The sequence below is a fragment of the Rhincodon typus genome, chromosome 14, assembly GCF_021869965.1.
Source record: "Rhincodon typus isolate 14 chromosome 14, sRhiTyp1.1, whole genome shotgun sequence".
Taxonomy (NCBI): Eukaryota; Metazoa; Chordata; class Chondrichthyes; order Orectolobiformes; family Rhincodontidae; genus Rhincodon; species Rhincodon typus.
Window position 1 is genome coordinate 66369158 of NC_063345.1, and position 26894 is coordinate 66396051.

General features: G+C 43.5%; 1 protein-coding gene across 1 annotated transcript in view; it reads right to left on the reverse strand.

Annotated features, from left to right (window-relative positions):
• The window catches only part of LOC109920155 (serine/threonine-protein kinase 26), a 100412-nt gene extending 73898 nt beyond the window's left edge, over positions 1-26514 (reverse strand). The window contains exon 1 of the mRNA XM_048604880.1: positions 26455-26514. Coding sequence (XP_048460837.1) covers positions 26455-26499 — 45 coding nt within the window. The 5' untranslated portion in view covers positions 26500-26514. The remainder of the gene's footprint in view (positions 1-26454) is intronic.
• Between the last annotated feature and the right edge of the window lie 380 nt (positions 26515-26894).

Sequence of the window (26894 nt, forward strand, 5' to 3'; positions counted from 1 at the left end):
AGACAGTGGGGGCACAGAGAACATGGCACATGCCACTCAGAACATCCAGTGCCAGAGTGGATTAGCCCTTTCCCACAGGGCTTCAATTGCAGTGCCAATTTGGCTGATTTCTGAAGCCAGGTCCTGCAGCCTTTTATCAAAGGGAGAAAGGGTGCTGATTTCTGGCTGGCACACCTATCTGAGGCATGTCTGTTGTCAATGGGACTACCCCATTGTATCCAGCCAGTTTTAATACACCATTAAATCTCAGTTATGGGCCCAAGTACACTACAATAAAAGAGTTCCGAATACCAAAAGTTGCCTCATCCTTTGTAAACAAGCGAGCTCTGTATTTATCTTCATATCAGTGCCTCCTTTAACTTCACAAGTTCAGGTTATCCTGTGGCACCGTGTCCTAAGGCTGGCAGCTTACCCCGGGCCCTTATGTTAAGTGTTAATGTTAAGTGTCTACATTTCACTAGTTTGCAGCTTAAGTGAGTCACTCAGCTTGCTTAGATCACCATTGATTAACCAGTAAAGATTCTACCTCATTAACAACTGACAGAGAGACCTACAGGGATAGGGCTAACTCCATAATGGATTGGCTCAGGAGATACTGACCTGACTCTTCCATCATTGTAAAATGGCACTTAGTGAGATGCTCAGTTAGACAGGCAGTGCAGACATGACGGGCTGTACAGCCTCCCTCAGTGTGCTAATAATTCCATGTGTTTTTAAAGAGTTCAGGGCTGCTAACCTCACAGGCCCATGTTTACACTTGCTTCTGACACTCAAGAACAGACTCTTTTCTGCATCTGGAAAGGGTTTAAGATAAATACTTGTACTACTAACAGAACCATAGAGGCAAAGCCATGCTTTTGAGCTACTGATTTTAATATAACATTTTGGTGCTGGCTAAAAATCAAGTTCAATTCTTAGGCTCCTAACAGAATAACAACAACCTTGTCAGGACCAAACATACAAAGTGTTCAACTCTGCTCTATCAGAAATAAATCATGACTGATCTGCATCTCAGCAATATTGACCTGTCTCGTTTCATATCCTTGGATACCCTTCCCTATCCCAAATACCACTTATTTCAGTTTTGAAAGTTCCAATTATGGCATAGCAACCACAGTCTTCTGGGGAGAGAATTCCAGATGTCTACTCCCTTTGCATGAAAGAATGCTTCCTGAATTTCCTCTTTCACAATCTAGCTCTACCTTAAAGATTCTGTCCTCTTTGAAATAATTTCAAAGATGCATGTTAGCAAATCCTTTTCACATTCACGTCTTGAACACATCACCTTTCAATCTTTTATACTTGAGGGAAAATAATCTAGGTCTTAGATAAACTGGCCCTCCAACCTTCAAAACAATTCGTGTGAACCGTGAACACGGCTACACACACTGGACAGGGTGTGTTTAGTAATTATTGAAAGTTAATTCTGCAACACTACCCTGCCTTCTTACTTCGCTTTCTACTGTTTCTCTCCACCCTCTTCCAAACGTCTTCAGAAACTAAATTTCGCACTAAACAACTGCCAGGCAATTATCATCTCCAATAGGACAGTTTTTTTTTTTATTAACCTACTTTTTTTTCTAATCAATCTCTTCAGAGTTGTAATTACACACCTCTGGAACAGTTGGAGGTTTAAACCCGGGTTCTCTCAGTTCAGGGGTACTGTCATTGAATCCCCCACTATCAAGATCCTGGGGGTTACCACTGACCAGAAACTGAACTGGAATCGTTACATAAATACTGTGTACACATGATCTGGTCAGAGGCTAGGAATCCTGCAGTGACTAAATCATCTCTTGAATCCCCAAAGCCTGTCCATCATCTATTTGGCACAAGTCAGGAGTGTGATGGACTACTGCCCACTTGCCTGGATTGGTGCAGCTCCAACAACAATCAGAAAGTTTGACACTACATAGGACAAAGCAGCTTGCTTGATTGGCACAAAATCCACAAACATTCACTCCATCCACCATTGGCACTCAGCAGCAGCAATGTGTACCACAAGATTCACTGCATCATCTCACTGACCCTCCCTTGAGAGCACATTCCAAACCCATGACTACTTCCATCTAGAAAGACAAAGGCAGCGGATACATGGGAACACAACCCCTTGCAAGTTCTTGTCCAAGCCACTCGCCATCCTGACTTGGAAATATGACACCATTCCTTCACTGTTGCTGTCAAAATCCTGGACTCTCTCCCTCACAGCATTGTGGGTCTATCTATACACTATTGACCACAGCGGTTCAAGAAAGCAGCTTACCATGACTTTCTCCAGGGCAGTAGATGCTGGCCTTGGCAACAACACACACAACCAACTAAATGAAAAGGCGCTCAACATTCCTCACTTACACTCCTACTCTCCACTGATAGGGAATTTTAATTCCATTTTTACATAACTCTGTATTTTCAGAGCTGAATGACAAAAGAAAATGACACTTTATGAAATCAAGGTCTTGACTGTGGATTAAATCAGCAGTATATCAAAAACATTCAACTGAACAGGAATAAGGAGCGACAGTCCAGGTTGTCAGTCTTGTGTTGTGCAAAGAGCAGCTTAAAAACAAAACCCACTAAAATAAAAATCAGGAACGACCACAGAATGTAGGGTTTTGCGCACAGGGTGAATAAAAGCAACAACATTTATTTCCTTTATTGGGATGTGACGATTACTATTGCTTTAAGTGGTGCGTTTTTCCTTTTTTTTATGAAGCGAGGGTGATACAGAGGTCTGAGCAGTCTGCTGAAAGCCAAAAAACAACTTCTTCACAAAGTTGGAACAATAAAATCAGCCTGAATGGGTGAGGTCAAGCTCCCACAGAACCAGGATTTTTAGTTTTAGTTTTCTGCAGATGCTGGGATCTTGAAGCTGCATGTGGAAACTGCCTTTCCTCTCTCTGTTACAGTTAAACGCTGGGATTCTCTTCTTGCTGCCAGAATTGCATGTGAGGCAATCTATTTTACTGAATTTGCCTTTGCCAAGTATGTGTGTATAGAATGTTACTATATTGGAACAGTTGCTGTTTTGTAGTTAAATAATCTACTATTCTGTTAAGTTTTCTGATAGAGTTAGTTATACTAATTCTTTCTTTTGTTTATATTTTAACTATAGTGTAATAATAAAGCGTTTTGCTGGACACACTTCGATAAAGTTACAGTTAAGCCAATTCTTTTATTTTTGTCTGTATTTTAACTGTAGTGTATAAATAACATGTTTTGCTTAAAGTCAAGTGGTTTGACCAAAAGTCAAATTGCACCTGGAACGTAACACCTTAATCTCACCTTTAAAATAAGACAAAGTTAGGGTCTAGGCTATCTTCTTAATATATTGAGCAGGTTTGGTCTGGTCCAGTCCATAACAGGGAACAGCCAACGGAGACAGGGGAACATCTGAACTACTGGAAGGCATACAAAATGAAGTAATGACCAGTGGCATTGAACGTAGCCAGCAGAACAAAGACAATCTGAATTTCAAACCTATATGAAGCCCATCCTTTTGGATTTTACAGACTGTGTCACTCAATCAAATACCAATCAATTCAAGGCCTTCCACGGATTCTATCTTCTGAATGTACATAAATTCCCTGAGCAGGAGCACTCTCTCCACGTACTGTGCAATATTTACTCTGTCTCTCATTTTCACTTTCCAGATCTTTGAATAAACTGGCTGCCATGTTTCCAACACCATGATAACTTTTCAAAAGTACACAGTGAGTCCTAAGGTGCTGTGGGACTTCACACCATCAGTGATGGTCATGGCCATTCAAACTTCCACGGTAATATCCAAAGAGGGAAATGAAAGGTGTGTTGTTGATCTAGATTTACCCCTCAACTGCAAGTCACCAAAGCAGATGCCCAGGTCGTTTATCTGATTGCATTTTGTTTGGGATTTTGCTAAGCGTGGACTGGCTGCCAAATTGGCCCAAGGCATTGGCATTCTGAGCTGCCACTCCACGGTGATGAGATGCATATCAAACATGACTGCTTCCAGGTTGCAGAAAAGGCAGGGGAAAAAGAAAGCAGGTTGGGCAATAGCTTCACACCTACATCCTACTGAGAAACACACAGCAGTACAATGGCTCTTGTACAGTGACCTGGGATCGAACAGCAAAACCTCAGTGACATCAAAAACCCCTTCGTACCTCACTCACACACACTGGTTGAGCTGATGACATCAAAACCCCAACAAATACCAAAACAATATGACTATTCCCATATCCTGAGACCTCCAGGATTCAGTAATGCCCTGCACTGTCACAGATCCCAGCTGGCAATGCTGCTCCATTATATTTCTCCGGTGAGAAATTCCCCCCAAATGGTAACAAATGAACAACAAAGTTAAAAGTACTCCATAATATCAAATTGAAACTTCACGATGTTTCACAAGAATAACAAATCAATTCCTGCACCGCTGATCTAAAAGTCCACCAAAAACTGAATTTTGAAATTTTCATCCTGGTTTTCAAACATTTCCATAACTTCGCCCTCCTCACAATCCCTATAAGGTCTGAGATTGCTGCGTTCTTGAAGCTCCAGACTCCTGTACATTCTTACCTCCTTTGCTCCAGTTACCTAGACCCTAACCCTTCCTGCTTCTCTTTTACGCGTCATGACAACCCCATCTCCTCTCCCAAACTTGCAGTTCATCCACCACAATTTCTCCTCCATTGGTTTGGTGTCAGTTCTTGCCAGTTTACATTACTATGAAGATCCTTAAAGGATTCTGTGTTGTCAAAGGTGTTATATAAATGCAAATTGTTGTTGAACAAAAGCAAAACAGACAGGATCACACTATATTCCTCTCTCTCCATTTTACCTCTTCTTTAGGGTCTGCGAGAATATGGTCACTGGCTTGTGAATAATTGACAGCGCTCCTGTGTTAGTGACAGTGACTGTTGATAAGCTATTCAACTACAGGGAGAAGCATATCTGCATTCAATTCTATCCTCGTGCAGCTTATACACTTGTTGGCTACTGGAAGGGTCACTCAGGTGGTCATGAACAGGACGACTAACCTCATGCTTTTCCCTCCTAGTCTGGGAGGCATCAAAGTCTCCCTCAACACTCATTCCGTCTCCCCAGGTCTAATCAAAGCACCCATCTCCACATTTCAACTCACGCAGTGAGAACCCATTTTCCTTGGGGTGAGCGCTCAGGACTCAGGACAATGAGCTGCGTGCACTATCCAGTCTAACACAGCTTTTAGCTCAGTACTGAAAGATTATTTAAACAGAGAACACCTGCAAAATGCTACGATAGGGATTTGGTAGACCTCATGCATGAATCGCAAAAGATCAGCAGCCAAGTTCAGCAGGGGAAAGCAAATGGAAGGGTGACCCTCATTTGAAAGGGAAAGGAGAATTAAAAATAGTGAGTTCTTGCTAAAACTACACAAGTCAGATCACAGCTGGAATACTGTACAGTTTTGGGACTGTTATCGAAGGAAAAATGTACTGGCATTGCAGGCAGGCCAAAGAAGGTTTACTCAGCTGATATCGGGTAAGGAGGGGTTGTTTCATGAGGAGGGGTTGAGTAAATTGGGCCTGTCCTCATTGGAATACAGGAAAATGAGAGATGAGCCTATTGAAAGATGCAACATCCTTACGAGGCTTGACGGGGTAGGTGCGGAAAGATTATTTCCCCTTTTGGGGAGTCTAGCACCAAAGGGCATAATCTCAGAGTAAGGGGTCACCAATTTAAGACAGATGAGGAGAAATTTCTTCTCTCAGAGGACAGTGAATCTGTGGAAATCTTTGGTACAGTGAGTTGTTGAGGTTGCATCATTCAGTGTATTGAAGGCTGGAATAAACAGATTTTTAAATCAGTAAGGGAATCAAGGGTAAAGGGGAAAAGGCAGAAGAATGGAGTTGAATATTATCAAATCAGCCATGATCTCATTGAAGGCAGAGCAGCCTCAATTAGCTGAATGGCTCCATTTCTATTCCTAGGTTTACGGAATGCTGCACTGCCAACTTTCTGTTGAACTGGGGCTCTGTCTCAGGACTCAAGACCCGAGTGCACTATCCAGTCTAACACGGCTCTTAGTCCTTTACTGAGTACTGTTTCACAGAGTTCTGCCCTGACCAATATTTAGTCCTCAATGGTCATCATAAAACCAGGTGATCTGACCATTTTCTTATAGGAGTTGATTGGGTGTAAATTGGCTACTCTGATGCTTATATTCAAGAGTGACTGATACATAAAGATTTCACGAAAGGTTGTGAAAAGCGTGATTTAAAATGCAAGTTATTTCTTAGTCAATTATTAAGAAGTTATTTCATGTAACGTGGGAGTCATTGACATGGCTGATATTTACTGTCCATCCCGACCTGCCCTTGAACAGAATGATTTGCTCGGGCCATTTCAGAGAGCGGTTTGAGAATCACAGGTAGTGGCTTGAAATAACTGAGGAATTTTGTGAGGCCATTTCAATGGGCTGCTGGAGTCACCCCTGTTGGTGTGAGACTGGAGTCATCTGTAAAGCCAGACTGGGTAAGAGCGGCAGATTTCCAGAACAGGAAAAAAAAAAATCATTGAACCAACTGGGTTTTTACAACATTCCTGGTCACTTTTACTAATGTCAGGGTTTGGGTATTGCTGAGAAAAGACAGTCACAAAAGCTTTTGGCTCTCTCAGTCATCAGAGCACAAACACAAGAACGCTACATTTTGAAGAGAACAACAAGTTACCCTGTATGACAACAGGATACTGATTGGTGGAAACTAGGCTAATTGGTCAAGCCACTGCCAAGAATGCACCATGATATTATTGTACCCCACTGAGGTCGACATTCTTCTGAACTCATGGAAACTTCTAATATTTTGCTTTTAACATGGATTCCCGACCTTGTTTCAGGAGAACATTAAATCACTGGCCACACTGTGCATCCAAACAGGCCCACATTATCTCTAGGCACCCTTTCCCATGATTCTTCACTTCTACCGGCTTTCACTTCCCTTCTATTTCAGACTCAAGGCCTCAGTGGTTTCTCCCCGCCCGAGGTCTACCCTCCACCCTTGGCTTCCTTCTCCTTCCCCTGGCCCCAGCCATCCCCTACAGCCTCAGTTGCTCTTCACTTCACCAGGCCCAAGGCCATTCCTCCATCTGTCACATTTTGGCATATTCTCCTATCAGCATAAAATTACAAAGGAATGTTATTATCTACATGGTCACTTAACTTCGTGTCAACAGCAAATTTGGATATATGACTATGCTATTATCCACATGGTTAACAAATAATGTGAATAATTGACGCCCTGACACAGATCCTTGCGTGTCACCTCTAATCACATCTTACCAGTTTGAGCAGCTATGCATTATCCCTACTTTCTGTCACTTGTCATTCAACCAATTTCTCAGCCATGTCAGTAATTTGCCGTCAGTTCTGTGGGCTTCCACCTTAGTTAGCAGTCATGGATGAAGAATACAGTGCAGATTTGAGGGGCACGTGACGAGACAACAATCTCTCCGTATGCTTTGGACTATCACAAGGAGCTCAGTGTAACACCCTCAGTACGATGAGCTGGCAGGTCTCTGAATGGCCACACCCTTGCTTAACTCGCAAGCCCTTTCACACAATTTGCTGCAGTCCTCTTCCCAAAATATTCAAAGGTGGTTCTGTGCCCTTTGCAAATAAATGAGATGGCAGAGTCCTGACACTGGGCTCTTTCATTAATACATGCTGCTAAAACAGTGAAGCATTTATTGGAGCCTGGTTTCCCTAATGATGCCATCGACTCACCATCTGGCCATTTCCTTTGCAAGATTCAGAGGTAGATGTTCGTTAGCGAGAGCAGACAAGGTGCTCTGTCAATGCTTTTAACACACGGTGGTGGGAGAATGCTGGCATTCATTCTCAATTCAGCAGGAATGATGCCTCTTTGACTGTTTTCAGGTTTTAAGAAGTCACATCGCTGCATGTTCTCCCTCACAGGTTGAGAGTTATGAAGTAATCATTCCATCCTTGCAGCTTCCTAAGCGAAATACATTGTTACATGTCCCTGGGGTGTCAGCACGAATTGCCCTGGCCCAGAGGAGTGCTGCGTGAACATGCTACGGCCAGAGAGCTGGGAGCTCCAAAACTGGAAGGGACATTTGTGAAACCTCAGCTGTCTTTCCAAAAACGAATTTAAACTGGCCCAGCTCTCAGCAAATACGCCTCAGAATTTTAAGACAAAAATCATCCAGCTATCATCAACAACAGCCAAAAGCTTGGAAGGATTTTGTTTCGAGTTTTGGAAATATTGCAGCTAACTTTGAGAGTCATGGTCAGGAGCAGAGTTCAGACACAGTTACGGCTGGAAGAGTTCCCTGGAGAAGGAACAGCAGGAGGCCATTCACGTGCCATGCCTTAGCCATGCACCGCCATTCAAGCAGCTGACCTGTGCCTCAACTCCATTTGTTCACAGAACCTCTGCATTTCCAAATAACTCCAACTAAAGCCAACTAACAACAATGCATAGGTACATTATACCTTTAACACAATGAAAAGTACTTCACAGGACCACTATAAGATAAAGTATGATCGCAGCGGCACAGAGGCACAGTGGTTAGCACCATCACCTCTCAGTGCCAGGGATGTGTGTTCAATTCCATCCTTGGGTGACTGTCTGTGTGGAGTTTGCACGTTGTCCTCGTGTCTGCATGGATTTCCTTCCACAGTCCAAAGATGTGCAGGTTAGGTGGATTGGCCATGCTAAATTGTCCACTGTGTCCAGGGATGTGCAGGCTAGGTGGTCTAGCTATGGGAAATGCAGGGTTACGGGATAAGGTGGAAGTCTGGGTCAGGATGGGATGATCTTTGGAGGGTTGGTATTGGACCGAATGGCCTCTCTCTCTCTGCACCATAGGGATTCTGTGATTTAATGACATTGGGGTCAGATATCAAGGTTTGAAGAAACGTATTACAGAAGATGTGAGGCAGACAGCCAGGGCAGATGTAGCGAGGAAATCTCAGGGATTGAGGCATAGGTAACCATAGGCATGGCCCCCCACCCCATATGTGCAGCAATGACAACGGGCCAGAATTTGATGCCTCCGAGGGTTGGGAGACTGGGGGAGATTACAGAGTTAGGGAGGAACGAGGCCACAGAAGGATTTGAAAATGACGATGACAATTTTAAACTCAACATGCTACTAGTCAAGGAGTACAGGGGTGATAAGGGAATGAGATCAGCTGTGAGTTAGGACATAGACAGCAGGGTTTTGGATGGCCTCATGTTTATGGGCTTAGAATGCGGGAGAGCAGCCAGCAGCACATGAAGCCAAGGGATCTACTGGCCTCATGTCTTTCGCCAATATCTATTCCTCACTCAACATTGCAAAGAAAAAACAGAACATCTGATCTACGTATATATTGCATTTGTGTGAGTTTACCGTTTCAAATCAGCTACCATGTTCCTTCCCTATATTACAACTTCAAAAGGTGCTTTGGTACCTAGTAGCTGTCTTGAAATTTACTAGATAATCTTTCTTAATCTTTATCATGTCTTGAAAACTCCATTTGACCCTCCACATCCACAGCATTTCAGAATAAAAAGGTTCTCGATTTCTCTCAAAAACTGCGTGAGCAGGAATGTACTGATTTCGCTCCTGAATGCCCTGGCTCAGATCTTTAAGATGATGTCCCTTTGCTCTTTACTCTTTCCTGAAGGCAAGTGGTTTCTCGGTGCCTCATCAAATTCTTTGAAAATATTAGACAACTTGGATCATATTTCAATCTCCTGCTCTCAAGGGAGTACTGGGCAGGTTTATGCAATTCAGCCTCATTTTAATACATCAAATCCCAGCATTATTCTGGTGAATCTATGCTGCACCTACTCAAAGACCAAACAAAGATGAGGCACCCAGAATGCACACAACTCAGATAGCTCATGCAGTTGTCCAATCTCTCTTCAGAGGTCACTTGGAGAAATGCTGACACAACCCTGGTTTCTCCTTGCCCTTACTTTGGCAAGCCGGTTAAACAGCCCAGTGCTATTACTCATTGAATACATGTTGAAATAAACACAGCAGTGGAAGCCAACATGGATTTATATAGTGCTTTGTAAATAATCTCAAAGCACCTTGCAACCAGATGGAAGAAATGTCAAGCATAAAACCATTTAGAAATCTAAATGATAGACTAACAAGCTAACACCCATTCTTACAGTCCCCGATTCAAAAGCCTACATGTGACAGATTTCTAAAGCAAATAATGAGTTGAAATATTCATGGCTGTGATATGGTTCAATGCATCTCTATAGATTTGCCCACAAGTCAGAAAGTTAAAGGATACCAAATAGAATTTAAGAGTAACGTAAGAGTAATTTTACTAACATTTCCATTCATACTTTGACTCTTTTCAAACTTTCGGGTTTTCTTACGGCTCAGATTGGGGAGTTATCATGTTGGAAAAAGCATACGGTTAGAACGTGCTTTTGTAGCTTGAGATCCCCATTACTGCACCTTAATGAAACTAAAAACATGAATTTGTATAGCTGCTTCCACAACCTCAAGGCACTTCTCAACAAGAAGGATTCGAAACTCACTCCAGATACAATAAGAATGTAACCAGAGTGGAATGTCAGTACATTCTTGAGGGAATGTTGCCCTGTCAGAGGTGCTAGCTTTGAGTGAGACATTAAACTAAGACCCTGTCCATTCTCTCAGTTAGCTGTGGTTATCTATCAGTCTTCAGCTTTTCCTCCAAAGATTTCTAATCTCCCCCGTAATACTGTGCTGGAAGTCGGCCAGGCAGATTCTCAAAACTTGTAACAAACTCTTGCCAAGTTTTCGGCTGTTGTTTGATGATGGCAGGATAGTTGGATTTTACAAAACTCAGTTTTGCTGAGGGTTGGGTTAATTCACTCCAATACTTAAGAGAAAAAAATCTCTCTGATGTTCCGGCTCAAACCTGCTGCTCAACTGTCTTCACTGAAAGAAATCAGCAGCTCAGCATCATATTGCTGATTGTGGGAGCTTACTGTGCACAAATTGGCTGTTGAATTTCTTATATTACAAATAGTGGCCACACGTCAAACATATCTCATTGTTGTGAATTACCCTGAGGTTGTGAGAGGACGTATACAAATTCATGTTCTTAGTTTGGTTAAAGTGCAGTAACGGGGAACTCATTAAATTACATAAGTATACTCTAAATGTATATTTAGTCTAACATTATAAATCCCCAACCTGAACCTTAAAATAGCCTGGGAGTTTGAAAAGAGTCAAAATAGGAATGGAAATGTTATTAGAATTGCTCTTAAGTTACTCTTAAATTATATTTGATATCCTATGCTCATTAACTCATGAGAACCTCCACTCAAAGTTGTTCCTATTTACAGATTCCACACATCAGTCATTTCTTTACATATCTGTTCTTAGCTTGTGCGCATGTTCTCCCCACACCACAGCCAGGGACAAAAATCACAGTCCCCAGTGCTGTTTCTGTCCTAGCCCCCTCAGAGTCCTGGGTCCCAGCTTTTGGGCTCCATTGTACGTCCGTTTCCCAAGCTCCAACCAATACCATGCTCAGGGATGGTTTTCTGAATAGAATAGATTGCTGAGACAATGGAGATGGCATCACAAGGCAAACAACATCAGCAAGAGGACCAGGCCACGGCAATAGGAAGCCTGGTAACCAAACTATAAGTAAACCTGTGAAGAATTAGCAGCATTGGAAGCCACAAGCCTGAATTATTTTTAATTCATTCATGGGACATGGGTGTTGCTGGCTGGCCAGCATCTTTTGTTATCCCTAGTTGCCCTTGAGAAGGTGATGGTGAGCTGCCTCCTTGAACTGCTGCATGCCACCTGCTGTGGGTTGGTACACAATGCCATTAGGGAGGTAGTTCCAGGATTTTGATCCAGCGGCAGTGAAGGAACGGTGATATATTTCCAAGTCAGAATGGTGAGTGGCTTGGAGGGGAACTTGCAGGGAGTGGTGTTCCCATATATCTGCTGCCCTTGTCCTTCTAGATGGAAGTGGTCATGGGTCAGGAAGGTGCTACCTAGGGATCCTTGGTGAATTCCTGCAGTGCATCTTGTAGATTTTTCACGCTACTGCTACTGAACATCAGTGGTAGAGGGAGTGGATGTTTGTGGATTTGGTGCCTTAAGATTGGCTATACCTTTCTAGTCATTACATGCTAAACTGTACAAATCCTCCAAGCACAGTAAATTGGGAGTACAGCTGGTTTGGCAGCTCCAGAATGTTACTGAGATCCAGTTACGCCCAATTTGGCTATAACTCAATTACAAACAACAACACAGAGACTAAACATGAAAATATTTCACCAACCCCTCTCCCCGCACCCACAGCCACCTTTTGAAAAACTTTTCCCTTCGTCAAAGAAGCTTTAAAGAGGGTGGAATACAGCCAGTAAAGAAGACTGCCTCAGAGGCTGTATAGCTTGGTGTTCTAAGATCTAGCTCCCACCCTGGCAACCTGAATAGGGCATTGCATGCCAGTGGCCTACTAGGTCAAGCCCTTGAACAGCAGCAAACATGCCCATCTGACACCTGGCACACAAATGGCAAATACTGCCACAGAAATTGAGCTGCGTGGGCAACAGCTGATTGAGGAAAATGAAGTCTGGAGCTGGAGTAACACAACAGGTCATGCAGCATTACAGGTGCAGGAAAGTTGACGTTCCAGGTTGGGACCCTTCTTTAGAAATGGGGAGGGGGAAGGGAGCTGGGAAACAAATACAGGGAGGAGGGCGGGGCTGGGGAAGGGTAGGTGGGATGGTGATAGATGAATGCAGGTAGGGAGTGGTGGGGATTGATCAATGGGATGGGTGGGGCAGATAGGTGGGAGAAGCTGGACAGGTTGTGTCATGTCAAGGAGTTGGGAGGGAGGATGGGTAGGGCTGGGGAAAAGTAGGTGGGATAGTGATAGGTGGATGCAGTTGGGGGTAGTGGGAACTGGTCAGTGGGAAAGGTAGGGCGGACAGGTGGGGATGAAGATGGACAGGATGTGTCAGGTCAAGGTGATGGGATGAGAGGGAGGTTTGGACGTGGGATAAGGCCGAGAGTGGGGGGGATTTTAAAATTGGTGAATTCTATGTTAAGGCCATTGGGCTGTAGCCTCCCAAGGCAGAGTATGAGGTGTTGTGTGTGGTGTCATTGTGGTACTGGAGGAGGCCCAGGATGGACATGTCACCAAGGAGTGGGAGGTGGAATTAAAATGGTTGGTGACCGAAAGGTGCCTACCTGTATCCACTTACCTTACCCCAGCCCCACCCCTCCTCTCTCTATTTATTTCTGGGCTCCCTTCCCCCACCCCATCTCTGAAGAGGCGTCCCGACCTGAAATGTCAGCTTTTCTGCTCCTCTGATGCTGCCTGGCCTGCTGTGTCCCTCCAGCTACACACTGTGTCATCTCTGACTCCAGCATCTGCAGTTCTCCTATCTCCTGAGGAAAATGAAGGTTGCCCAGTACTACACTACATAAAGGTTAAATACCTGGTCACAAGAATCAAGCATTCAGCAAGCTGAGCTGGATTTTTTTCATACATTCATAGCATATGGGCTTTGTTGACAAATATTTATTGCCTGGTCCCCAACTGCCTTTGAGGCTATTGTGATCTGCTGTTTTCTTCAGTACAACTTAATGGTTTGCTACAATATTTCAGGAAGCAATTGTGCATTGGGAGTCAGGTCTGGGTCTATGCAGACAAGGCCCACAGATTTCCTTTCTTGAAGACTCTCTAGAGTCATAGAGATATACAGCACGGAAACAGACCCTTTGGTCTAACATGTCCATGCCGACCAGATATCCTATATGAATCAAGTCCCATTTTCCAGCATTTAACCCATATCCCTCTAAACCCTTCCTATTCATATACAATATTTAAAAGGCATCTGGATGGGTAACTGTACCAGCCTCCACACTTCCTCTGGCAGCTCATTCCATACACGCACCACCCTCTACATGAAACGGTTGCCCCTTAGGTCCCCTTTATGTCTTTCGCCTCTCACCTTAAACCTATGCCTATGCTCTCTAGTTTTGTACTCCCCCACCGTGGGGAAAAGACTTTGTCTATTTACTCTATTGATGCCCCTCATGATTTTATAAACCTCTGTAAGGTCACCCCTCAGAGCCTCTGACGCTCCGGGAAAATAGCCCTAGCCTGTTCAGCCTCTCCCTACCTGAAGCAAATGGCTTTTTATAACAATCTGGTCATTTCAGGGTCAACATTACTGAGACTAGCTTTTTAACAGCAGATTTGTTTAATCGATTGAATTTAAATTTCTCAACTGCTATAGCCAGATTCGATTCATTTCAAATTTGGAGTTCTGGATTACCAGTCCAGTAATAAGTTATTGTGTCACTGCACCTGTTTAAGGCTGTGTCTAAGGAATTTAGAAGTTATTTAGACAAAGGCAAGGTAACTAACTCGCAATGGACTTTGGACTCATTGTTCAGTGTTCTGAACCCTGCATGCCCAGTCACCAGCCTAGAAATGAAATTCCCATTCTCATTCTAGTAATCTGCAGACTGATGCTGTTACTGTCCAGGGTAAAGTGTTGACCTTGACAGAACGTTGGAAACTGGCACATTCCAAGGCCCAGGGGCTACGTGCTGAGGGACACAGTGAAGCTTGGGGCAGCTGCTGCCACAATGCGGTGGGGGAAAAACTACTGTCTAAGGTCTTTCAGCCAAAGTACAATGAGAGTCCGTTCAGTTAGCGGACCTTGCGGGTGCCTCAGATGTGCGTAAATAGCGTCTTGCACGAGTAAGAAATGCCTGGGGTTTGTCTATTGGAACCATAGGGTAAGTCAAGCTCCAATGTTTGGTTGTTTCTCCATATGCAAAGGCTTTACAGAACCAAACTGTTATAGTATATAAGTGTACATAAAGATTGAATAATAAAGTATATTTTTGTAAAAAAAAGTTACTTTTGTGTCCTGAACAAAGAGGCAATTCACAAAAATCTTCAAAAGCTGCTCAGCAAGAGTGATGAAAAGTTCCCGAGCAAAGCAGAGCTCCACCCGCCACGGAAAATAAAAACTCCTGTAGCCATTCCTCAGGCAATTTGTACGTTGGGATTTTAAAGACGGTCAAACAAGATCCTGAACAGGGAATTAGCCCAACCCCTTGTGATCTGTGTTTGGGTGTAGCCTTGTTTATCAGAACTGGGACTAGAAGATAAGCAAGCTCCTCCACAAAGACAGTGTATACTGACACAAGGGTAAAGGACACAGAGTCCTATCACCAACTAACAGCTAGGAAACAAACTGCTCAAGAAACTAAGACTGATTGTTCACTGACACCCAGAGGTCAGCACAACCGAGCAATGCAGAAAAAGAACACAGTTAAAAGACCAATGGCACAAGGATGTAGAACATCCACATATATTCGAAAGCCTTGAGGTGGACCATGATTTGTGGGGTGAAAATAAAAGAAAAACTAACATTGGTCAGAGGTCAGGAATGAAGTTGTTGAAGTCAATGGTCAGCAAAGCTCCCAGCAGGAAAACAAGATGGATTTCCGCCGTTTACATTGAGCTGACTCAGTTAAAGCGACCGAGAACTACAGCCAGAGTGGCACAAGGGAGGACAACCAGAACGTCAATTCTCAAGCTGCTTCGCATCACAGCTGAGAACCAGAACAGCGATATGCTGAAAACTAGAAGTTTAACCCGGTGATTCCTCATGAGTTTTGCTCATATCTCAGATGTCAAGCATTCAGCACAGACAGGAAGCTGGACAACAGAGGTTAATAACACAGAGGGACCATTCAACCCATTGTGTCTGTTCAAGTCCTGGGGCAGCTCAGCAGCTAAATCAAATGTGTAAGCAGGGAGGACAAGGTCAGACATTTAAATGGAGAAAACTGCCAAAGAGAATAATCTGTATGTTAACTCAGTACTGTCCTTGCACAGGGTGGCTGTCTCTTTTCCACACAATATCTATGCAGTCAATGAACTGCTTCTGAAGTGAAGTGATTTAGAACTTTCCCAGAAGACATAAAGAAGCAATATAAAAATAATTTATTTCTTGTCAGTATTTAAGAGCGTTCCTGATTCTAGGCCACAGAGGTGGATCGTAACACATCCGAGCAGGTCAGATAACAAGGTAGAATCTTAAATAGGGGATCTTTAGCACAGTGGTAGTGTCCCTACCTCTCGGCCAGAGCGTCTGAGTTGAAATCCTACCGGCCATGCAAGTGTGTGGCAATATGTCCAAGCAGGTCGAACAAAAATCATTTTTAAAGAATAGGTTGTAGGAAAGTAAATGATGGGAACCTGGAAATTGGGCAGGATCATGGCATTATAGGTTTACTGCTCAGGTTTAGGACAAGCACCATGATAAATTGCTTGTGCTGATGACCTGAGCTCACGTTATCATTTCTTTCAAATGATATCGGAGTATCAGCACTTTTAGTACATCTGTCCAAAGTCTATCGAAACACACCAGTGTTTCAGAGAATGTATTTCAGCGGTTGTGATACATTAGCAAGGAGTGTATGGGTTAACTCCAGACAAGATTATCAGCTCTTCTGAAATGCCTGGTATTGTGTTACAGAGCAATTCATAGTGAGAATGTCACTCATGGCCCAGTGTAGATAGTGCAGGCCAGTCCAGCAGCAAGTCTTAGAATGGCCAACAGGTCAAATTACTGAATGGCTTTGACAACATGAACATCTTGAGTTGTACTGGCCCATCAAGCCTATGTACACCATGAAATTAGCAAAATGTATGACACAGATGCTAGAGAAAGAGTGGACACAAACATTTAAGAGATCCCAACTTGATTTGTTTCATAATGCCTCTTAGAAAGCTCAGGATGTTTAAACATACTATTTGCCTTATAAATGGGAACACTACCACCTGCAAGAACGCCCTCCAAGCTATTCACCATCCTGATTCGGAAATATAGCATTGTCTCTTTTTTGCCACTGCATCAAAATCCTGGAATTCCCTCCCTAATAGCATTGTGGGTCTACCTATAGCCCGTGAACTGTGGCAATTGAAGGTTGCCCACCATCACCGTCTCAAGGGCAACTAGGAACAGGCAATAAATGCTGGCCTAGCCAGCAACACCCATGTCTCATGAGTGGACAAAAATATGTTATGTTTTTTGAAAGATCTTCTATTAACTTTCAACATGAGGAACTGGCATGTCCAAAAATCACTGTCTTTGTTTGCATACCGTACAGATTCATTTATGCACAGACTTATAGAATTGAAATGGCAATAATTAAACTTAGTATGCCCACAACTATTTGCCATAAACTAATCTTACTTGATGTGTACAATAAATACTTTGTTGGTACAAGTTCCACTCAGAGAGGGATGAGTTCTGCACATTGCACAACTGCTATTTATCGAAATTAACAGCCTTGCTGGCCTAGTCATACAAAACACTTCCAAAGAGATGACAAAACATTGAATCCAAGAAGACTACTGAAAGATTTAGCAGGCAGGAATCATTGTTAACAGATCATTTAAAGATCAACAGTCCTCTACAGTAATTTCTTAAGCCCATCAATTTCCAATTAATACCTGTGCACGAAATACGATTTGCGTAATATGTGTAAATATACACCAACTCACTACATCTCACATTACAATGATCTGAAATTCGATAATTTCTAAAAAGTTAGTGTATCTCCAGTGGCCTTGCTTCAAGATGGAGCTGATCAGGAGCGTGTGTCCATTTGCAAGATGCTAACCTTTTTGAACACACACACCTCCCAGCAACGCCACACTCCCTTAGTATTATACTGCAGTATTACCAGATTTTAAGCTCTAGCCTTCGAACTAGGGTGAACCAAGATTCAAGCTCAGAGGTTAGAATACACCTGGTTCCTGGTCTCCGTTGACCAGCTTGGTCATGTTCCCGAAAACCCTAAAGCAATGTCAAGAGCTTCACTCCACCGAACTGCTTACACTTTCAAGTTATTGATACAAATCGATCTGTGTTTTGAGAATGTTTGATTTATCTGCGAAAGCAAGGTGCAGACAGGGAACACAAAAACAAGTGGAGGGCATTCAAACTCTCAAACACAAAAAAAAAACTTCACAAAGTGCTTCAGAGGAGTGATATGAAACAAGAATTAGCACCAAAACACCAAACAAGATGTTTGTTCCTAACTTATTCATCTGGAGGTTGCTGGTTGGGCCAGCATTTATTACCAATCCCTAATTGCCCTGGACAAGGCGGTGGTGAGCTGTCTTCTTGAATGGCTGCAGTCCATTGAGGGATAGGGGTGGGAAAGGAGGCAGGTATACCAACAATGCCATTAGGAAGAGAGTTCCAGGATTTTGAACAGGCACTGGGGAGTTGGGATGTTGGGTGCTTGCCTCAGAACTCTAGCCCTTACAGATGACTAGTCCAGCTCAGTTTCTGACCAATGGTTGCCTCCAGGATGTCGATAGTGGGAATTCAGTGATGGTAGTGTCATTGAATATCAAAGGCAATGTCAGTTACTCTCGTGTTGAAAATGGTCATTGTCTGCCACTTCTGGGATGTAAAAGTGCCTCAATACTGACCAAATCTTGCTGCATTTTGACATGGACTGCCTCAGTATCTGAAGAGTCAGGCATGGTACTAAATATTGTGCAATCATCAGTGAACATCCCTACTTCTGACCTTATGATGGCGGAAGGATCATTGATGAAGCAGTTCAAGGTAGTTGGGCCTTGTTCACTACCCTGAGGAACTCTGCCAGAGATGTGCTTGAGCTGAGCTCCAACAACTACAACCATCTCCCGGAGTGTTAGGTATGACTCCAACTAACTCTAGTTCTCTGCCATTCACAACTGAATGTGGCAGAACTACAGAACCTAAATCTCATCTGTTGATTCTGGGATCAATTAGCTCTACACATCACATGCTCCTTGGGACACAAGTAGTCTTTTGTTGCCATTTATCAAGTTGACACCTCTCTTTTAGCTATGCCTGGTGCTGCTCCTGGCATGCCCTCCTGCACTCTGCATTGATTTAGGGTTGATCCCTGGCTCAATTCTAGAGTATGGTTTATACTGGGAAATTAATTAAAATCAAGAATGCTCAAAAGATCAGAATCAAGGGGGCACAAATATCTCAAAGAGTGGTAATACTGAAGGTAGTTAGAGGATAGGGATGTGTAGGACCATGAAGGCCCTCAAAAACAAGGATAAGCAACTTACATTTGCGGCATCAATGGACCAGGAGCCGTTGTATGTCAATGAACATAGGAGGACTGTTAAATGAGCCTTGGTCAGTGTTACGATAAGATTCAGGGTTTTGAATGTGCTCAAGTGTATGGAGGGTGCAAGATGAAATTCAGATGATCCACTGTTCCACTCACAGCTACCTTTTGCCAAAGTTCTCTTCTTCCCCTCAACACAAGAGAAGTCAACAGCAACAACATTTATATAATGCCTTCAATGTAGTAAAAGGACAAGGGCTTTAACAATTTGGCACAGAGCCACATGAGGAGAAACAGGGCTTTCTCACAATCAATACCTTAAACAATCAGCTAGGTTTTACACAGTGTCTTATTGGAGGACTGGGAGTTATAAAGGTGTAGAAGGCTACAATTGAAGCCTAGAAGTTCAGATCTTTGCAGTTGAAGGGATAGTCAGCAATGGCAGGGCAAATGAAATAGAGGGGGTGTCTGAAAACAACAAATGCTGGAGATCACAAGGGATCAGACAGCATCCATGGAGAGAGAGCGAGCTAACATTTCGAGTTTAGATGACTCTTCATCAGAGCTGAAGTGAAGTGTGGAGGGGACAGCATTTATGCTAAAGTTGGGGGGTGGGGGGAGGATGAGGGGGTTGTGGGGTGTAGGGTACTGGAGGAGAAAAAATTGTTGATAGCTCAGATTAAGAGATCGGGATGTGAGAATGGCAGAACAATTGTGCGTCTAACTGCCAGACTTGAAAGAACAGACAGTCCCACAGAGGTGGGGGGAGGGGAGTGAGGACATCGTGACAGAGAATGTAACAAGTAAAGCTAAAAGAAAGGGAAGGTACGGGAGTTGGTTCACAATTTGAAGGTGTTGAACTATCTGTAAGTTTTTCCACCCATATTAAGCCAATAAGCCTGTAGTTACTGTGTTTATCACTCTCTCCAATTTCAAAAAGAGTTTCAACATTCAGAATTCTATAGTCCAGTAGCACCACCCCAATATCTAAGGGGTGACTCGAAGATTATGGTCAGAGTTGTTCAAATTCCACCTTCATTTCTCCCAGGATCCTAGGATGCATCATCTTCAGATCCAGTGCATTGTGCACCTCAGAGGACTTTACAAAGCTGGTCTTTATCTTTGTTTATTCTGTCAAAAATATCATTTCTTCCTCCTTCTTTGCTGGTACAGTACTCACTTCTCTACTCTCTACCTCCACCGTATAACTCTACCTCCACACGACAACTTCTTTTGGGTCTTCTTCACCCCCACCTTTCTTTCAATTGAACTTATTACAATTCGAACTTTGGCATTCTCTCTAACATTATCTATTAACCTGTTCCCATGCTCTGGCTCCCAACTTCTCATATCCTTTGCTATATATTACATACAGGCTTGAAGGCTTTGATTTTTGATTAAAATAGCAAAACATCTCTCTTCTGCCAGCTGCCTGTCACACTACTGTTTCCACGTCATTAACCATTGCTAATGTAACACTCACATTCCCACACTCAGTTCCACATTAATCTGGTCTCTGTTATAATTCTCCACTGTAGACATTCCCAGAGTGTACAATGAAAACGATGGACTCGACTCCAGCTTACTTTGGAACTTCATCAAGACCATCAATCATTTGGCACTGCTAATGAAGGAATTTGTCCCTTAACACACACTCCCAAAAACAACTTACATTTATACGGAACCTTTAACATGGGGAAACATCGCAACAGGTTTCGGAAAGTTTGACACATATAGAGATATGACTGCAGACAGTCAAAAGCTGGGAGAAAGAACTAGGTTTTAAGGTGCATCTTAATAGATGAATAAAGCTAAAGACTAAGAGCTTCAGTGTGAGAATCACGGAGCTAGGTAACTGAAGGCATGGCCGCCAGTCACAGAGTAATTAAAGTCAAGGATGTTCAAGTGGACAGAATTAGAGGAGTACAGAGATCTTGGAGGGTGGTAGGGTGGAGGAATCTACAGAGGTAGGGAGGAGAGAGGGGGAAAGATGAAAACAAGGATGAGAATCTTAAACCCAGACATTGCTTGACATATAGTCAATACAGCCCAGTGAACACAGGTGATAGGTGAACAGGACCTGGTGCAAATTAAGACATGGTCAGCCGAAATTTGTATGATCTCAAGTTTATAGAGGATGTAATGTGGAAGACCAGGCAGAATATTTTGGAGTAGCTGACAGAGCCGAGAATGAAGATTTCAACAGATGGACCAGATGCAGGCATGGTGTCAGCAATGTCGTGAAAGAAAATTCTTTTGTGATCAGAAGCTAATCTCCGAGTCAGGTATTACACTGAGGTTGCAAACAGTCTGGTTCAGCTTCCGCCTACTGCCAGGGAAAGGGGTAGAGTTGCATTCCAGAAACAAAGTTGGCGGCAGGCACTGGAGACAATGGTTTCAGTCTTTCTAATATTTCATTGGAGGAAACTGCAGCTCACCATTTACTGGATATCACAGATGCAGTCTGATAATGTAGTGACCATGGAGGGGTCAAGACAGATAACAATGAGGGAGAGCTGGGGATCAACAGTGTGCATTAGCAAATGTTTTTGGGTAATGTTTTGAGGCATGGCATGTCAATGAGAAATGGGACGATCCAAAGGTACTTGTGGCGGGGGAAAACACAAGTAACAGTGTTTAGCTGAAGGGCAAGCTATTACATGTGATTCTCAGACTATGTTTAGAGAGATAAAAGTGGAACCAGTGAATGAAGATTGATATAGTTGACCACATCAATCTGAATCAAAGATTACACACAGGTCGAAGAGGGGGAGTTCACCACAGGCCAAAGTCACAGCCAGTAGCATCTCTGAGCCGTTCCAGAACGTTAGCAGGAAACCCGATTCAAACTAGAGTTAAGGGAAACGTTGCAATGACACATTCAAGGAATTTGAAGCTGGCTGTTTGTCAGGTGAAGCTTGGTTTTCAAAGAGAAGGGTGACAATGGCAGGTTTGAAAGGGAGGTAGACAGCATCCGAGGAGATAGAGCTGTTATCATAGGAATGAAAAAGAGACGTTATAAGCTCATCAGTTTAGCGGGAATAGGATCAAAGAGCAGTAAGTGGGCCTCATGGACAACATCAGTTTGGAAGGCCATGAGAGGAGAAAGGAGAGAAAGCTCCCCTGTCTGGCCTACGCGTGACCCCAGAGCCAAAGCAGTGTAGTTGACTCTAGCAAACCGCTTGGATTTACAAGCATTTAGGGATAGGCAACAAATGCTGTCCCAGCCAATGACACTCACATCTCATGAACGAATGAAAAAAAAAACAATGCTGGAGGAGAGTTTAGGAATGGAGCAGTGGAATGCTTTGAGAAAGTCTGGTCTGAGGGGCCAGAAGAAATGGGACTAGGTGACAGAGACAATTATTATATCACCTCAGAATAACGATGCCCATGTTGTTGTTTGAGATGAGGGCAGAGGAGGTTAGGATGATTTAAGATGATGTTTTGCAGTAGAGAAAACAGCCAGGAGTCAGTGATCTTTTTGTCTTTAAATCGTCATTTTAGAACACAATGCTACATCAAGAGATCTAGTCACAACCAGTGGCAAATGGTTAAACTTGCTGGCTGCCATATTAAACAAAAAAGTACCTGTTTTAGACTCAACTGATATGTTCAGCCTCAAAGAAAAAGGCAAAAAAGAAAGCATTGGCTTAAGTTTGGAAACTAATTTCGCTTACTGTCATGGGTATTTTGCTGTCATGATTTGCTGAAGTTACAGTACTTCCTGGGTCAATGAGGCATGCAGCTTCCTGTTAGTAGTGTGTGCTAGAGTGCGTTCTTCTGTGCTAATGGCAGGCTAATTCGTTCAAGCCAGTAACACAGCAATGAACAAACAAGACCTAACATCAAAGGAAAAATGAACCAGGCATTCCAGGGGTCATGCTCAGTGCATCTAAATCCAGTCAGTGCACCTTTAGAAGACTAATATTATTGGGTGATAATTAAAGGTGGCTAACACAACTCATGAACACTTATATAGCACCATCCACATAATGTGGTAAAATACCCCACAACACTTCACAGGAGACGACAGCAATCAAACAAAATTAACTAATCCCTATGCTAAACTACACAGAAGAACAGTTCAGAAGGTACTTTTTAAGCAGCCTCTTTAAAAAGGTGGGAGAGATGGAGAAGTGAATTCCAGAGTTTATTCCAGGATTTGGATGTATAAAAGCACAGCTGCCCCTGGTGAAAAAGATCAGGGATGTGCAAGAAGCCAAAACCAGAGGACTGTAAGAATTTACAGGTAGGGAGTAGCCAAGGTCAAGTTGCAAATTAAAACACAAAGATGAGACTTTCATAGAACTGAATCAAAATAATGACCCAAGGCAGGAAGACTCCCTCAGAAGAGCTAAAGACAAAGATGGATATATGTCTTGCACATAGCGACTGTAACAACCACACAAATGAAAGGGCCCACTGTTACACCACACGTCCTCCCTCGATAGTACAGTGAGCAGGGTCATTGATGATGTAATGCATTAAATGAGAAACAAGGTTCATTAATCAATATTCCAGTTCACGTGCTACACTTGTTGAAAATTCATTCACTGGGAGGGTCAACAGCTTCTGTCCATCCCTAACTGTACTTGCCACTGCCTTTTTGAACAGCTGCTGTCCTTGGGGATAAAGTCACCATGGTCCTCGTGGACCATAGACCTGCTTTCTCCTTAGAGAGACATGACTAATGGTCGTTTGATCTGAGGGTCACCACGCCTCAGGTGAGGGGAGAAGTTAAGAAGTAGAGTCCTTTGTCGTAACCTCAGCCGGTCGAAGAATTTAACCTACACTGTTGGGGTTACTCTGCATTGCAAATGAGCTAACAACCACCCCCATCTTAAGGAACGAGTACACCCACAGTACTGTCTGAAAGACAGCTCCAAGACTTTCCTCCAGCACCATGAAGGAACGATGATATTGTTCAAAGTCAGGATAGCGTGTCAGTGGAGGGAAAATTGCAAATGGTGGTGTTCCCACGTATCAGCTGCCCTTGTCCTTCTAGATGGAAGTGGTCACAGCTTTGGAAGGTGCTATTGGAGAAGCTTTGCTCAGTTTGTTGCAGTGCATCTTATAGATGGTACACATTGCTGGGACTGAGCAGTAGAGGATAGAGGGAGCAAATGTCGAAGATAGTGGATAGGGTGTCTTTATTGGAGCTGCATTTATCCAGGCAAGTGGGGAGTATTCCATCACACACCTGGCTTGTGCCTTGTAGATGGCAAACAGGCTCTGGGGAATCAGGAGGTGAGTTACCCACTCTCAGGCTTTGACCTATTTTCATAGTCACAGTATTTATATAGCTGATCCAGTAGTTTGTGGTCAATCCCCAGATGCTGATAGTGAGGAATTCAGCCACGGTAATGCCATTGGATGTCAAGAGGCAATGGTGAGATTCTCTCTCCTTGAAGATGGTCATAGCCTGGCACTTGTGTGGCACAAACATTACTATGTCAATCATCAGTCCAAACCAAGATGTTGCCCAGGCCTTACTGCACATGGACATGAACTTCTTCAGTATCTGAGAAGCAGAGTTTCCTCGAATTTTCTTTGTGGCTGCATCAGCCTCCAAGGTCAATGGAACCAGAAGTCAATGCTGCGGTCAACATGTCAAAACGATCACTGTGTGAAGACATTTGCAGCAGCAACAACAACATTTGCAGACTTTAGAGGAGTCATGAATAGTGTAACTTCTGACCTTACAATGGAGGGAAGGTCATTGATGAAGCAGCTACAGAAGTTTGGGCCTAGGATGCGGTGCATTTCTACAGTACCTGTCATAGCCTCAGGATGTCTCACAATGCTCAATCTGCCGAGTACTTTTTCTTGGGAGGTCCAGTCATTGTTGGCACATTAGAAACAAGGCTGTAAATTTGCAGCACTGCAAGCTCCCACAAACAGCAACACAGTAAAGACCAGATCATCTGGTTTTGTGATATCAGTTGAGGGATAAATCTCGGCCAGGCCATAGGGGAGAAACCTCCGCACTATTCTTTAAATAGTACCATGGGAGCTTTCACACACACTTGAGAGGGATGACAGGGTCTCACTTTAAATGCCATACATCTGGGAGACAGCACCTTCAGCAGCGCAGCATTCCCTCCGTGCTACACTGGGGGCTGCATAATCTGCTCAAGTATCAACAGTGGAGGATAATTTGACAAAGGTGATTTCAACAATCTAACAGACCAGATTTGCCCTTAATTGATTTATATTTAGTCCATACAATGGCAAAGAGAGGGCCATTTAGCCACTGGGGGTCATATTTAATTGTCAATCCATTTCTAGTTCCGATCGATCTGCAAAGCAAGGCTCAGGCTGGTCTCTATACACCGCTGCACGTTTATGACACTGTACAAGAGTCATCTGTCTCAGAGATGAGAGACCTGACTGTGGAAATATAAAGCCTTCCTGTGTTTTTGTCTTCCTCAAATGGGGGAGGGGAGAAGGTCTCTGATAGCAGAGGCAAGGTGATCTGAATGGTTCTCAAAGTCACCTTGCTCTTCCTGTTCTGCAGTCTCCAGGTAACAGATGACAGTAGCTGATGTGCCTCGTCAGCACTGTCCTGTCCTCACACTGTGTGGGTGTATTCAAAGCACTAGCGAAGGATGAACCAGGCCTACATCACACAAAATACAGTTACGTCAGAAGGAAGCCAAAGGTAACACACGTTCTCCTTCTCCATATCATCCATTTTGCAGTTCCTTAACTGACACCAGGGAAAAAAAGATAAGCAGCAATGTTGATCTGGTCAAATAACTTTGCTGCTGTGTTTTAAAAAAGACTTGCATTTGCACAGTGCCTTTCGCAGCCACAGACAGCCCAAAGCACTTTACTCCCAACAAACACCCCCAAAGTCTTGTTGTGATTTAGGAAGCCAATTTCCAAACAGCAACCTCCCACCAAAGACAATGAGATCAAAAGGCCAGATCATCCTGTTTTCACGATGCTAACTGAAGGATAAATATTGATAGAACACTGCAGATAACTCGCCTGCTCCTCTTTCAAACAATGCCCTGAGATCTTAAAACCGCCCTCTTAGACGGAAGTGTAAGATCTCATTTGTGAGACAAACCTCCAATTGTGTAGCACTCCCTTACAGCGAGCCCAGGTTCTGAGCCCATATCACAGGAGTGCGATCTGAAGTCTTGTCCTACTGGCAGGGAGAGGAGACAGAGATTGCAAAGCTATGAGAGGCAACGTGACTGACAAGCAATGCTGGTCAAATGGACCTTTCAGGGGGCAAGAGTCATCCAGGTCAGGGAGCGAGGTGGGGGTAAGAGTAATTCAGTCAGCACAGGGGGACAGGGGCACTGACCCAGTCCTTACATTATTAATGCCCCCCTCCAGGGTTATCCCCCCATCTTCAGCCATGTCTCAGTCACCTCGTACACGAGAGACCCTGGAAAATGTTAATTCCACCTCAACTGTCAGGAAACATCGACAGAGCAGTCCACTGGAGGACTTCTCAAAGCACCCATCCCCAGCAAATCAGGTTCAAATTCTGGTCAGGCTGACAGGTCATGTGGTTTGGAGAATGGCAACTGGGAATATTTGGTCACGAAGGGAGATGAGGAGCTGCAGGCGGATGCGCCAGCACATTAAAAGGCAGCGTGTGGGTTGAAAAAGTAATCAAACAAAATGACAATTTACACACAGCAAGATTCCACAAACAGCATTGCAAAGATAACCACAGAAAGCAAAGGATAAGCCTATTAGCCAAACCCCAGCAAGAACTCCCTCACTTTTCTTCAAATAATTACATCCAT